The 15,247-nt window shown below is 37.1% G+C and overlaps 1 protein-coding gene across 1 annotated transcript in view; it reads left to right on the forward strand.

Annotated features, from left to right (window-relative positions):
- Positions 1 to 15,247, forward strand: part of LOC121377019 — a 51,207-nt gene that overhangs the window by 21,719 nt on the left and 14,241 nt on the right. The window contains exons 6-11 of the mRNA XM_041504856.1: positions 126 to 161; positions 3,352 to 3,387; positions 7,807 to 8,121; positions 9,477 to 9,497; positions 12,570 to 12,893; positions 13,733 to 13,756. Coding sequence (XP_041360790.1) covers positions 126 to 161; positions 3,352 to 3,387; positions 7,807 to 8,121; positions 9,477 to 9,497; positions 12,570 to 12,893; positions 13,733 to 13,756 — 756 coding nt within the window. The remainder of the gene's footprint in view (positions 1 to 125; positions 162 to 3,351; positions 3,388 to 7,806; positions 8,122 to 9,476; positions 9,498 to 12,569; positions 12,894 to 13,732; positions 13,757 to 15,247) is intronic.

Below are 15,247 nucleotides of genomic sequence, written 5' to 3' on the forward strand. Positions count from 1 at the left end.
AAAATATTTTCAGGATATTTTCTCTTGACTATATGTTTAAATTACTGAAGTTACATAGATGTATATTGCAAAAATACAAATATCATTTCAAATAATAAATCCTCGACTCCTATTTTCTTTGGCAGATAAAGAACCAGCTCCAACAAAAGAATCAACAAAAGGTAAGTAAATTAATTAATGCATCTTTAAAATTGAATTTTAGTCGTCTATAATATATGCTGTAGATCCTGAAATTAATCGTCCCTAAATTAGTACGAGTGACGGGCAGACTAAAATGCGACATGAAATTAATTCGAGTGGCCTCCATATAAATTATTACTGTCCTAATAACACACGTCTGTTTACTTTTTTGTTAAATCCGAGTTACAGACATCTTCAATGAGATCAGCTCACTAACATGCATGTACACATCATTTAACCTATCCATAGTCCGATGCCATATAACCGTAAATAAAATGTGTTGAGTGCATCATTAAATAAAACATTTCCTAGCTTCCTTTCCTTAACCTGCGCATAGTCTGTTTCGTCAGATCAACTCAAAGCATATTTTAATTTGTAGCAATCATTTACCTAACAGGTATAGCTAAAGTTACCTACATCTGGCTAAACATTAGCATACATGTACCATTACAGCTGTATCTTCCTAAGATATGCCGAGAAAGTTGCAGCGAACTTGAACAGTAAAAACAAAGAAATGGTCAACCTCAGGATTATAGCTTGCTAATACCTAATAATAATTCACACGCGATAAAACGTGTCGGCTTTTGCTGGACTACATGTATTGGACAATTAGTCTGTCTTGCCTTTGATGAATTGTGCTCCAGTTGTTTTATAAATGTATTAGAATTTTAAGCTTTATATGTCTTAATTGCGTATGTGTGACACATAGCTTGCTGGACAAAACATATAGAAATAAATGTGCGTCATATTATTAATGTGAAAAACACAAACTCACATTTTTTGCATTAATATTATGATCGCATTAATTTCAGGATCTACAGTATATATATTGTCATGTGAGAGCCAGAAGGTCGTTCGTGGCAGATACGACCTAAAACGTCTTTTTTGTATGTTCGGAATCGTCATCCTTGATTACATATATTGTCACAAAAAATTGTTACAAATACCAGATACATTTTTGAAAAATAATTGAATTAAAATGTCATAAGTATAGAGGAAATACGGTATGCGTTTTTATATATACAGTGGACTCTGTCTAAACCGGACTCACTTCGTACCATCGAAATAGTCCGGTTTACATAGAGGACCGGTTTAGACAGAGTTCATCCAGAGTTATGGTTCTTGAATTATCGACAACTCGCGATCAACAATGTCATTTGACATTTGAACCCATGGATGGTTGGGAAACACAGTCATATACAAGCCATACTTGCAATCGATTATTTCACAGACATAAAAAATATACCTAAAGGGACTTTCCTGAGTTTTCTGCAATTTCTAAGATGTTATCCACTAACAGAGACTTTTTAACGATTGTAATTACATATCAAATATATTTTTTTGTATAAAATATTAGTGGCTGCACATTAAACGTGTTTCTGGTCGTTCTAATATTTGTACTAGGTTAAATTTTGTTTTATTTCCTAAAACATTATTTATTCGTACGGACGAAATTATTTGAATACAAAATCCAGATCTAACGGCCTACCGCAATAAGAGTAAACTTCACACAAGTGCGATTACATTTTGTATTTGATCTTGCGACGGCATCCTAATTACTCGGCAAGTGACGATCATTGTTCAACTAATTAAGCAGCCCATCGGTCAGACAAATCCCAATCCGGTGTAGACAGAGGTAATTAATGCATGAACGGTTCTTTCGTTCTTGATTTTCAATCCGGAGTCCGAAGTAGACAGAGTACGGTTTAGACAGAGATTTATACCTAAGAAATAAACGGTAGCTAGACGGGGCTGTAGAAATGGACCGGTTTACGCAGAGATCCGGATTACACAGAATCCGGTTTAGACAGAGTCCACTGTATATATATATATATATATATATATATATATATATATATATATATATACCGTTACACCTTTTGTTACTACTTAAAGTTTCACCCTATGAGCGATCATCAGGTAACGTGTAACTGCCCTGTCATTTTAGTTTTTTCGCATTATATATATATATAATATATATATATATATATATATATATATATATATATATATATATATATATATATATATATATATATATAAATGCCAAAAAACTAAAATCATTTTAAATAATAAATCATCAACTTTTATTTTCTTTGCCAGATATTGATCCTTCAGAAGAATTAGGTAAATTAATGTGTCTTCAAAAGTGGATTTTATAGTCCATCATTCTATAAAAATGTTTTTGTAAATATGTTCTGTTTGGTTTGATGTATAAGAAGAAAAGTAAAAGTGATTTGAAAATAACAAAAAAGTACAATTTTTGTGTGCAATTTACAAATCAATCGGCTCAGAAATAAATAACCTGTAGTAAATTCCCTAGTAAAAAGGCGTTCCCTGTGGGACTGACTATAGTTCCCTATACGGGTTTCCATCTGCCCTACATATCAATGTCCAACATTCCACAGCTATTAATTAATTAATCAGTGTTTCTATTATGGTAGTGTTATAAACAATTTTACTTTTTTAAAATGTGTTCTGGATATTTTCTCTGGACTGTTATGTTTAAATTACTGAGGGTACATTTAAGATGTATGTTATATATACTCTTCAAAATAAGTTGGGGAACTTTAATAAGAATTTACAATTGCCAAAATTGTGAGGTACATGTGTATAATAGCTGTGGGGAATGGTTATATGATAATAGTGAATTAATTGGGCAAACATTACAACCGGTAGTTCAGTATTACAGTAGGTTTTATGACCACCAAAGATCTTGAAGGACGATTGGGGTCAGAAGTGAAATTTGAAAGTTGACGTGTTTTTTTATCAGTAAATCGCAAATTGAAACAATGAAAATGACTAAAAACAAAACAGTAACAACTGTATTATCAACAGAATGAAAACGATTAACAGAAATAATATTCCACAGTGATTAATGGACCTTCCTGGAAATTGTCAAAATATAGAATGACACCCCATGCTCGTGTAAGGGGCAACTACTGCGTGATGCATGTGCAAACTATGGAATGTGTTTCGGTGTGTTGATAAACAAACCTGAACGTTCTTTACTTGGATGTCTGTGGTCAAAACGTATGTTAGGTCTATAATAATTGATATTAACATTAATATTTAAGATTCCCCTACTTTTTTTTGAAGAGTGTATAAAGAATGCAAAAACACAAAAATCATTTTAAAGAATAAATCCTGGACTTTTATTTTCTTTGGCAGATATTGAATCAGCCCCTACAACAGAATCATCAAAAGGTAGGTAAATTAATGCGTGTTCATAACTGGATTTTAGTCGTAGACTCCCGTCATATGTGGTCATGTGGGATAGAAAACGTACACCCAAGGTTAGGTGGTGGAAATTTCGACCTGGGGCAAAATTTCCACCACCTCAGGTGTACTTTTTCTATCCCTCATGACCACATATGATGGAGTCTTTTTCTCCTATTCATTTGATAAATAAACCATTATTTTACACGAAAAAAGAAAGATGGCTGAAAAAGTAACTTCTTTGTTTGACCATTTTGTCATAATAAATAAACTACACTATCATATTTGTCGCATCTGTTTCATATGTGTTAAATATAATTAAATTAAATATAATTTAACACTACAAATTAACAAGACAGCTTTTATAAAGAAGGTTTTAATAACAAAATATCAATCTAAAACTAATTTGCCCAAATATGACATTATAATATATTACCAACGATGTAATACTCCCCGTGTTAAATGCAATGACATCATAGGCTATGCAAGACCGATTTATTCTGCATGTGCTGACATGGAATGGGTCTGTCTTGCATAGCTATAGGGATGGGAGAAATATATATATATACTGGTCTCAAAGATGACCGTGAATCATCCAGCAGATTCTGAAAAGGGACACCCTTGACTACACAAACAAAATAAAAGCTATATACCGTCCATTGAAAACTACCACCCCGGTTCTAAGACTACACAGCTACAAGGAAAGACATGTTTTATTTAACGACGCACTCAACACATTTCATTTACGATTATATGGCGTCAGACATACGGTTAAGAACCACACAGATATTGAGAGAGGAAACCCGCTGTCACCTCTTCACGGGCTATTCTTTTCGATTAGCAGCAAGGGATCTCTTATATGCACCATCCCACAGACAGGATAGTACATACTACGGCCTTTGTTACACCAGTTGTGGAGCACTGGCTGTAACGAGAAATAATATAGCCCAATGGGTCCACCAACTGGGATCAATCCTAGACGGACCACACATCAAGTGAACACTTTACCACTGGGCTACGTCCCGCCTTGTTGCAAAGGCCAATATTTTAAAGTCCGGAATGTTTCCTTAAGTATTATTTAATAATCCTCTGCTATTGCTTTAGCAGTAAGCTCAGAATGCTTGTTGGATCAGTGTGTCTGCACCACACAACTGGACATATCTAGCTCAGTTGGTTAAGTGCTTGCTTGAGGTTCGCAGGATCGAACCACCTCGGTGAATCCATTCAACTGATTGTTTTTTTCTTGTTCTATCCAGTGCACCACAACTGGTCAATTAAAGGCCTTGGTGTGGGGAAAGTGCATATAAAAGCAGGTTTCCTCTGATGACTATGTGTCAGAATTACCAAATGTTTGACATCTAGTAGCCGATGATTTAATTAATCAGTGTGCTCTAGTGGTTTCATTAAACAAAACAAACTTTGACTTTTAACACAACACAGCACCAGTAGCGATTGAGACTTTGTAAGAGATGGGACGTACCGGCCATCTGTGATTTAATTACACCAGCTAGGAATCCATCTAGATTGTCCGTGGCAATCCCGGACTGCCACAGAAGATCCTCTTTCAAATTCTCTAATGAGAGGTTTTAATACGTGAAGACTTGTTGAATTTCTTCTACCTCCTTCTGGACATAAGGCTTCACCAAATTTAAACACATTTTGCTGGTGATTCATTATTCGTTGCTTGTGGAGAACGTCGGCATGCAAGCAGGCATTGTTAAAGGTATACAGACTCTAGTTTTAATCCGTAAAAAATGGACACTAAGTTTAGTCAATTTACAAACCTGTAACTCATTTGGATAAAGTTACAATAGAGTGAAACAAGAGTCTGTGATGTTAAAACGGGAAATATGCTTAAAAATAGACTAGAACTCGAATCAATAAACCGCTACTTTGCAGACGCGCATGTGTGTTTTTAAAAATATAAAATATGCATTTTTTGGTATTAGAAACACCAGGATGACCAGAAACACTTCGGTTCTATGGAAATGGATAATCTAAGGAATAAAATATAAGTAATGTTTGATTTTAGTAATCAAAAACAGCTCTAATAGTGAAAAATATGCCTTAGTGGTTAAAAACTAGGGTCTAGCTAGCTGCCCCTTTAAAGTCTTGTCATAAGAGAACCTTTACTTGATCACGAAGCACACAATGATTGTTTCAATGTTTATGCAAATCATCCTGCATAGGACTTTTATTCTAGGATGATATGGCGCAGATGTGTGTGAGATTCCATTATAACCCATAAAATCTAAAACTGTGCAAGAAATTGTGGACCATTATCCGTCACTAGTTCTAGCTAGCAACCCATTTCTTGCACTTACGTATCGAAGAACCTCAACTGTATCTCAGTAGTCATCGACTTCATTTGAATAATTTGTGGCCATTTTGAAAGAGCATCAGCTACCATGAAAAGCATGCATCGTTCAAACTGTCCTGCGAAGTCTGCACACACATGTTGCCATGGACGCTGCAGCCATGCCCACGGATGCACAGTGATTCAGACGGCATGTGTCTTATTTTGTTGACACCCAGCATAATGTTTGGTAATAGTTTCAAGTTCTTCAACACCTGGCCACCAGACATATATATAGCTACATGTAAGCTGGCATTTTCATCTCAATGTCCTTCGTGTAATTTTTCCAAGATTTATATGTCTGAAAGTGCTGAGGAATAACAGCTTGAATCCCCCATGTCAAACATCCTTGATGAACCGATAACTCTTTCCATCTGTCATAGAAAGGAATCTGTTCCTTATCTTGAACTTCTGTCAATTGAATCTCTGATAACAGGGAACATTTTTGTTCTCAAAATCTTGATTAGCGATATTTCTAGTCAGTTAAAAATTGATTAGCAACTACTGTTTAATACTTTAAAACTGCGAAGCCATCTCTAAAACTTACATAGCGAATTGCGACGCAATACTGAACAAAATCTTCCCTGCATATAGCAACATCAAACTCATACTTGACAACACTGAGTCTTTGACTTTGCATTCTTGATATCCTTGCTTGATACAGGAAGAAGGAAGGAAATGTTTTATTTAACGACGCGCTCAACACATTTTATTTACGGTTATATGACGTCGGACATATGGTTAAGGACCACACAAATATATAGAGAGGAAACACGCTGTCACCACTTCATGGGCTAGTCTTTTCGATCATCAGCAAGGGATTTTTTATATGCACCATCCCACAGACAGGATAGTACATACCACGGCCTTTGTTACACCAGTTGTGGAACACTGGCTGGAATGAGAAATAGCCCAATGTGTCCACCGACGGGGATCGACCCTAGACCGACCGCTCATCGAGCGAACGCTTTACCACTGGGCTACGTCCCGCCCCTGCTTGACAGAGGAATGCAATGAAACTTTAAGACAACATGTACACGTGAGTTTCATCCAGCACATCTTCTTCATCATCGGCCAGTCGGATGGGAAGACTCGATAGTCATTTCCGTGTTTCTTTGTGTTTTCATACTCAGTGGCATATTGAAAACCAGCCAGGTACAAATTAACGCATAACGCTGCAATCGGGATGCGACCGATATTCCCTTTTGTGTGAGATGTGTGAGATGTGTGAGATGTCTTCTATACAGATATGGATAGAATTGTTTCACACCCCACACCAAGCCTAAAGCCTCTTTATCTATTTGTGCATCTGTTTTTCTCTGCATGAGTTAGAGATCTAGATGCGAATGTGATCAATCTCTCTTAGCCATCCACAAAACTGCATGCACTGAAATCATAAGGTGGCTGCATCTGTTGCCAGTTTGGATTGGACATATAGCCCAGTGGTACAGCGCTCACGCGATGCGCAGTCAGTCTGGGATCAATCCCCATCGGTGGGCCCATTGGGCTATTTCTCATTCCAACCAGTGCACCATGACTGGTATATCAAAGGCCATGGTATGTACTACCCTGTCTGTGGGATGGTGCATATAAAAGATCCCTTCCTGCTAATCGAAAAGAGTATATACATAGCCCATGAAGTGGCGACAGCAGGTTTTCTCTCTCATTGTCTGTGTGGTCCTTATAACCATATGTCTGACACCATTTAATCGTAAATAAAATGTGTTGAGTGCATCATTAAATAAAACATGTCTGTCTTTCTTTCTGTTGCCAGTTTCACTGGTTCCTCTGGATGAAAGTGCGTTAGAACCTGTTCAGAGGTTATGCTTTCTTTGATTCCCTGGAAAGCTGCATCACAATCCAGTGACCAATCAGATATTGATTTTGCCTCCAGTAATCTGTACAGTATGGCTGCAGAATGGATGCAAGGTTTTTAATAAAGCGACCATAGTAATTCACTAACCGTAAATATAATGTGTTGAGTGTGTCATTGAATAAAAAAATTTCATTCTTTCATTGTATATGTACATGTGTGCGTGCATGTTTTGCAGATCCAAATGTGATTTTCCATTGTTTTGAGAATGGAGTAGATGGACAATACACCGAATTGCTGTGCCAGTCCCAGTTTGATGAGACATCCACCAGTATGTTCGTGTCTCCTCCTAACCGTCAGGAAGCCTTAACCTGTAACCTTAAAACAGAGGAATGTGACGACCCCATGTGGTCAAGAGATCTCTACACTGTGGAGGTCACAGGCAGCTCAGAGGTCACTGTAACCATACCTTCGTTCAACCATAGGAGGGACGCAGGGACGTGGACGTGCATTGTAGGATCAATTAAGAAGGAATGTGAAAAGAGGTTCTTTGGTAAGCTACATTTACTGTTTGTTCCCTCGATTGGGCTTGCAATTGCAGCCTGCAAAAATGCAAAAGCAGTCCTTTTTTTTTTTTTTACACTTATATAGTAGGTGAAATAAAAGTTCACCTCGATCCTGCTAAACCACAAAACAAATTGCAGGTAATTGTTTCGGAGACAGATGTATGTGCAATTATCTCATTTGCTACTTATATGGCTTGTGATTCTGTCATATTTTCATTCCACAATATTCAAAAATACATTTTCACACACTATATTAAAGAAATAACAGCAGGCCATGTTCTACTTTCAATTTCGATCCCTGCTTAGATTCCCGACCACTTTACAAATTCAGATATGTTCTTAGACTGAATTCTTCTCTGACTGAAGCATACACAGTGTTAACAGCCAGGAGAGATTATTCTTAGGAAATACTGCCAAGATGATATCAGATAGGGACTTTAAGGTTTTGTGTATGTGCACTCGGAATAACACTTCAAATACAGACTTCAGTTAATTGTTACATCTACCTTATGGTGCTTGAGATTTTCAACACCCTCATAGTGAATATAGTCAAAAGCATGCATCGTTCACTCACACATACATGTACACATGTACACACACACACACACACACACACACACACACACACACACACACACACCAGTGTGTGTAATAAGCAGAAAATATGGTAATGTTTCTGTCGTATCTGGTGACAAAGATATAGCACTTTGATGAATTTTACTCTCCTTGGCGGCCATCTTGAATATTATGTTAATTATTTCTACTAGTTGCTTCGGATAATTATTTATTGAATTCTTTGTCTTTTAAAACATAAAAAGAAAAATAATTAATGTTTTTTTTAATCATATCTGCATGCATGGTTACAGATATATAGCACTTTGTTGATTTTCAGGCTCTTTGGTGCACAGCCATCTTGAATATTTTAAATTGCTCAAATTAATGCTGACATCTTCAATCCCACCTGGATATATTATTACATACATGTACACCCCAAATATAAATAAAGACCAATGTACATGTATATAACCGAGAACTTTTTGCCCCTTTGTTGCCAGACTGTTTTTGATTTTATCACTATCAGCTTGTGTATAACAAAAACAAAAAATTTGTAATAAAATGACTTAAATCAATGACAATAACACAACAAGTTTTGAAAATCAAGTTTTCTTATGGTGTTTTATCAGCGTACATGGGGAGTATATTGGGTTCCATGTTTTCTTGATATTTTCTGTTTATATGTTTAAATTACTGAGGGTACATTTGAGATATATGTTATATATATACATAATGCAAAAATACAAAAATCATTTTAAATAATAAATCCTTAACTTTTATTTTCCAGACCCTAACAAAGTACCAGAAGGTAGGTAAATAAATGTGTCTTCAAAATTGGATTTTAGTTGTCTATATATATATATATACGAGTGTGTATGTATGTATGTATGATGGATGGAGGGAGGGAGGGATGTAGATAGGTATGTACTGGTTTCAAAGATGACCGTGAGTCATCAGGAAGATTCTGAAAAGGGATAAACTTGACAACACAAATTTAAAAAAGAAGAAAAGTCAAAGTAACGCTTTATGCTGCGGCCCGTTTGTACACTAATTGTTTGATTGGTATCACAGTTCATCTAACAGTTGCAGTAACACTAGCTGTACTTGAGAAAGATCATTACCGATAGTCGCTTAATTAACAACCAACATGACAAGTGTGGTGACGAAAGGATTGCATGGCTAGTGTTGCGATTCCCCGATTCATCTGTCTGCATCGTTAAATAAAACATTTCTTTCTTTCTTTCTATTGTTCGTTCCGCCTAAATAATTAATCCGAAGGTTATAATAAACAACTGCACAAGCACAGCAATTGTTAGTCCTGTTTGGTGGTTTACCATAAATTGATATTTGATGGATCACCAGTTCGAGGGAAATATAGCTATTAACATAGATGGGACCGACAATTTAGTTCGAGCGAAGGCTTATAGTCGACTCTGGACGTGTTCGACCCTTCAGCAGTTAATATAAGGGTTTACCAAACCAAAAACTCGGGACTTTGTTTTTGGTTTGAGCATTGCGGTGTTTTTGACCCTTCCGAGGTCGAGCCAACGAGATTTACTGTATATGATATTTAACTTGCCACCATTTCGTATCATGTTTATGTCCCTCGTGATAATCATGACAGATGAAATCTACATGTAGTTCACTCTGGACATAAACATGATACGAAATGGAAGCTTGTTTAATATATCCTATAATATGTTGTTTTGAAGACATTAACAAGTGTTGTTGGATATACATGTATGTCAAAATATTAGAGGAAGATATATATTAAGACAGGGATGTAATTAATAGGCGTCTGTTGGCCATTTTTCAGTCTGTCTATTAAACGTTTACTGTGTTTGCATGGAGAATTATAGATGTTTTCCAACTAAATGTTAAAATTTGTGCATGCGTGTTGATACACACCTTCCATGGTTGGATGGATAATATTGGGTTTAGCTGGTAGTGAAACTCGTATCATTGCAGTTTTTACAGTATATAATTCTAACGTAGAAATTATTTTGAATTGCATGGAGTAGTGGGCGGGATTTAGTTCAGTCAGTTGTGCGCTCACCTGAGGTGCTTGCATTGCGGGATCAAACCACCTCAGTGGATCTATTCAACTCGTGGTGTTTTTTTTCTTGTTCTAACCAGTGGTCAAAGGCTATGGTATTGGGAAAGTGCATATAAAATGTTCCTTGCTGCTAATGGGGAAAATGTATTGGTTTTCCTCTGATGACTAAGAGTCATGTAATATACCCAATGTATGACATCCAATAGCCGATGATTAATTAATCAATGTGCTCTAGGGGTGTCGTTAAACACAAACAAACTTTGCATGTAGTATTAGATGACTGTACATGTGCGACCTTCATGCACTGGAGGGGCAGGACGTAGTCCAGTGGTAAAGCGCTCGCTTTATGTGCGGTTGGTCTGGGATCAATCCCTGTCAGTGGGCCCATTGGGTTATTTCTCGCTCCAGCCAGCTAGTATAGTGCACCACGACTGGTACATCAAAGACCGTGGTATGTGCTCCCCTGTCTATGGGATGGTGCATATAAAAGATCCCAATTGCTGCTAATTGAAAAGAGTTGCTCATGAAGTGGCGGCAGCGGGTTTCTTCCCGCAATATCTGTGTGGTCCTTAACCATATGTCCGACGTCATATAACCATAAATAAAATGTGGTGAGTGTGTCGTTAAATAAAAATGTCCTTCATGCACTGGCTCATGCAGGGTTATAATAATGCTTTCTGCATGCAAGCATTAAACATGTCTCGAGCACCTCAATTCATTATTGGCATTGAGACCTGCATGTACATTGTATGTATGCCAGCAGTATGTATTATTGATGTTCTAGTCATATGTCATTGTGATAATCAGCTATACAAATTTATGTGACATTTTTTTATTTATAATTATTCCTTCAGTTTAGTTCAAGTTTGTCTTGCTTAATGACGACACCACTAGAGCACGTTAATTAATAATTGATTACTGCATGTGAAACATGTCATTAGAGGAAACCCGCCACATTTTCCTAATTAATACAGCAAAGGATATTTTATACGCACTTGAGGTAGCAATATTACAGTCAACTCCCTTGTGTACCCAGTTGCACAAAGAGTTCGCTTGTTGGTTTTGCACAGATCCATGTTTGAAGGTTAATTATTTGGAATAGGAAGTAAATTTTTAAGCTTAGTGATAGTCAAGGAGATATTTTTAAAATGACAATTGGTTTTTCACCAGCAGTGCAAACGGTTTAACTGTAATGAGGCTTGGTATTCATACACTGTGTTTTCCTTGTGACAAAAGTGGAGTGCAATCCTTTTGGGTAATTTTCAAACAAGCGGATTTTATGAAGAAAAAAACTACAATTTTAGCTATGAACCTTTACCATGGCCTTTGACCAATTGTGGTGCTCTGGTTGGAAAGACAAAAAACACCCCAATCTGTTGAGGATGTTCAATCGTGTGACACAAGCAATCATCCGACTGAGCTAAATCTTGCCCCCTCCCCTCCCCTTTTGTCCCCTCCCTTCCCCCTCCTCCTTCAGTTTAGCTGATGGAATTGATGTAAATATGTTGGTGTTTGTTTTTGTTTTCAGTCACCCAGTATTCATTATATAAATCTTTTCATTCCAACCAGTGCACCACAACTGGACAAAGGCTGTGGTATGTGTTTTCCTGTCTGTGGGAAAGTGCATATAAAAGATCCCCGGCTGCATTAAAAACAAATGTAGCGGGTTTCCTCTGATGACTATGAGTCAGAATTACCAAATGACTGATATCCAATAGCTGATGATTAATTAATCAATGTGCTCCAATGGTGTCGTTAAATAAAATGATAAGTTTCGATCTTCTTCATTGTGTACACGTATGTGTCTGTGTGTATGTTTTGCAGATCCATATCTAAATTTCACTTGTTTGGAGGATGGAGTAGACGGACAACGTTCCCAGTTGATGTGCGCGGTCTATTACAACCATGCATCAACCACAATGTTATTGTATCCGCCTAATGGTCAAAAAGTGATAAGCTGTGACCTTGAAACAACTCAGTGCGACAAAAGATCAAGCGCGAAAGAAGGCGACTACCTGTACTTTGTCGAGTTCACTTGGAGCTCGGAAGTTACTGTAACCATATTCTCATTCAATCGTACGAGGGACACGGGGACCTGGGCTTGCAGTGTAGGATCAATTAAGAAGCAATGTGAAAAGATTGCCTTTGGTAAGCTAGCTACCTGCACGTTCCTTTTGTTCCCATAACAGGTCTCGTCCAGTTTAAACAGGTCTCGCAATTGCAGCCTGCAGAAAAGCAAAAAGCAATCAATGTATTTAGATCTACAGTGAAACCCCTCTAAACCTGACACCCTTGGGACCAAGACAAATGTCCGGTTTAAAGAGGGATCCAGTTTAGAGAGGTTAAGTTATGTTCTGGTTTTTAAAAAAGGACTGTAATTAAACGTCTGGTTTTGAGGGAATTCCGGTTTATAGAGGGTCCGGTATTGAGAGGTTTCACTGTATATATAGCAGATGAAATAACAATTCACCTCCTGCTAAACACCAAAAAGAATTGCAGGTAATTTTTCCAGAGACAGATGTATGTGCAATTATCTCATTTGCTATTTATATGCCTTGTGATTCTGTCATATTTTCTTTCCACAATATTCTAAAATACATTTTCACACACTATCCCAAACCCTCCTTTATTTCTAGCAGGCCAATTATTTTTCTTAGTGGGACATATTTCTTTTTTTGCCTGCTGTATTAAAGAAATAATAGCAGGCCATGAACTACTTTCAATAATTTCGATCCCTGCTTAGATTCCCGACAATAATGACAAATTGTCACAATAACACAACAAGTTGTCAAAATCAAATTTTCTTATGATGTTGTTTTATCAGTGGTACATGGTGGGTGGGTGGGGGGATATAGGGCTCCAGTGTTTTTTGGATATTTTCTGTTGACTAACATGTTTAAATTACTGAGGCACATTTGAGATATGTGTTATACATGTATAAATATATAAAATGCAAAACTAATAAACCCTCAACTTTTATCTTTCAGACCCTTCAAGACAACCAGCAAAATGTAGGTGAATTAATGTGTCTTCAAAATTGGATTTTAGTTGTCTATATTTATATATATATATATACTGGTCTCGAAGATGGCTGTGAGTCATCAGGCACATTCTGAAAAGGGACACCCTTGACTACACAAATCAAAGAAAAGAATAGCTATATACCGTCCATTGAAAACCCACCTAACAACCACCCCGGTTCTAAGACCGCCCTGCTACAAAGACCAATATTTTTTTTAAAAAGAACAAAAAGTTTGTTTTCTTTAACAACACCACTAGAGCACATTGATTTATTAATCATCGGCTATTGGATGTCAAACATTTGGTAGTTTCGACATATTGTCTTAGAGAGGAAACCCGCTACATTTTTCCAGTAGCAAGGGACCTTTCATATGCATCATCTCATAGACAGGATAGAACATACCACGGCCTCGTCGTCATGCATTGGCTGGAACGACTTTTAATCTTTTAACATGCTCCTATACCACAGAGGTTTCAAGCATACAAATCAGCTTCTATTTAAAGTCTGCTCCGCAAGGCTCAATGGGTAGATGTAAACCACTTGCACCGACCAGTGATCCATAACTGGTTCAACAAAGGCCATGGTTTGTGCTATCCTGCCTGTGGGAAGCGCAAATAAAAGATCCCTTGCTGCTAATCGGAAAGAGTAGCCCATGTAGTGGCGACAGCGGGTTTCCTCTCAAAATCTGTGTGGTCCTTAACCATATGTCTGATGCCATATAACCGTAAATAAAATGTGTTGAGTGCGTCGTTAAATAAAACATTTCTTTCTTTTTTTCTATTTGAAGTCCTTTCCATTACCTGTTTTACGTAATGACGTCCCAGCTGGCGTAATGACGTCATTTTCTGAGGTTTATCGAAGGTTAACATTCAGTTTTTCTGCGACGTCGTCCAATCAGAATTGAGGAAATCATATAAACGTGGACATTTTGTAATTATATAAATACAGCTAGATGTATAGTAACTGCAATGTTGTGGTGAGCAAACTGCAATGTTGTGGTGAGCAAACTGCAATGTTGTGGTGAGCAAACTTAATGTTGGATGCATCACATTGTTGCTGAGACAGTATCAGTGAATTAATGCATACTCATTATTAAGAGACAGAAAATTGGAATGGTACAAACTTGATTCCACAGTTCTTACCTACATGTATAAGCATCAATTTTTGCCTATTTATCAGAGTAAAGTTAAAGTTTGTTTTGTTTAACGACGCCACTAGAGCACATTGATTTATTAATCATCGGCTATTGGATGTCAAACATTTGGTAGTTTCGACATTTGGTCTTAGGGATAAAAACCCGCTATATTGAATGGATCCACCAAGGTGGTTTGATCCTGTGACGTTAGCACCTCAAGCGAGCACTAGCTAGCCCAACCGACTGTGTTAAATACTGCCCTCCTCCCCCCCTCCCTCCCCTCCCCCCATTCAGTTTAGATGATGGAATTGTAAATATGTTGGTGTTTGTTTTTGTTTTCAATCA

The sequence above is a fragment of the Gigantopelta aegis genome, chromosome 7, assembly GCF_016097555.1.
Source record: "Gigantopelta aegis isolate Gae_Host chromosome 7, Gae_host_genome, whole genome shotgun sequence".
Classification (NCBI taxonomy): domain Eukaryota; kingdom Metazoa; phylum Mollusca; class Gastropoda; order Neomphalida; family Peltospiridae; genus Gigantopelta; species Gigantopelta aegis.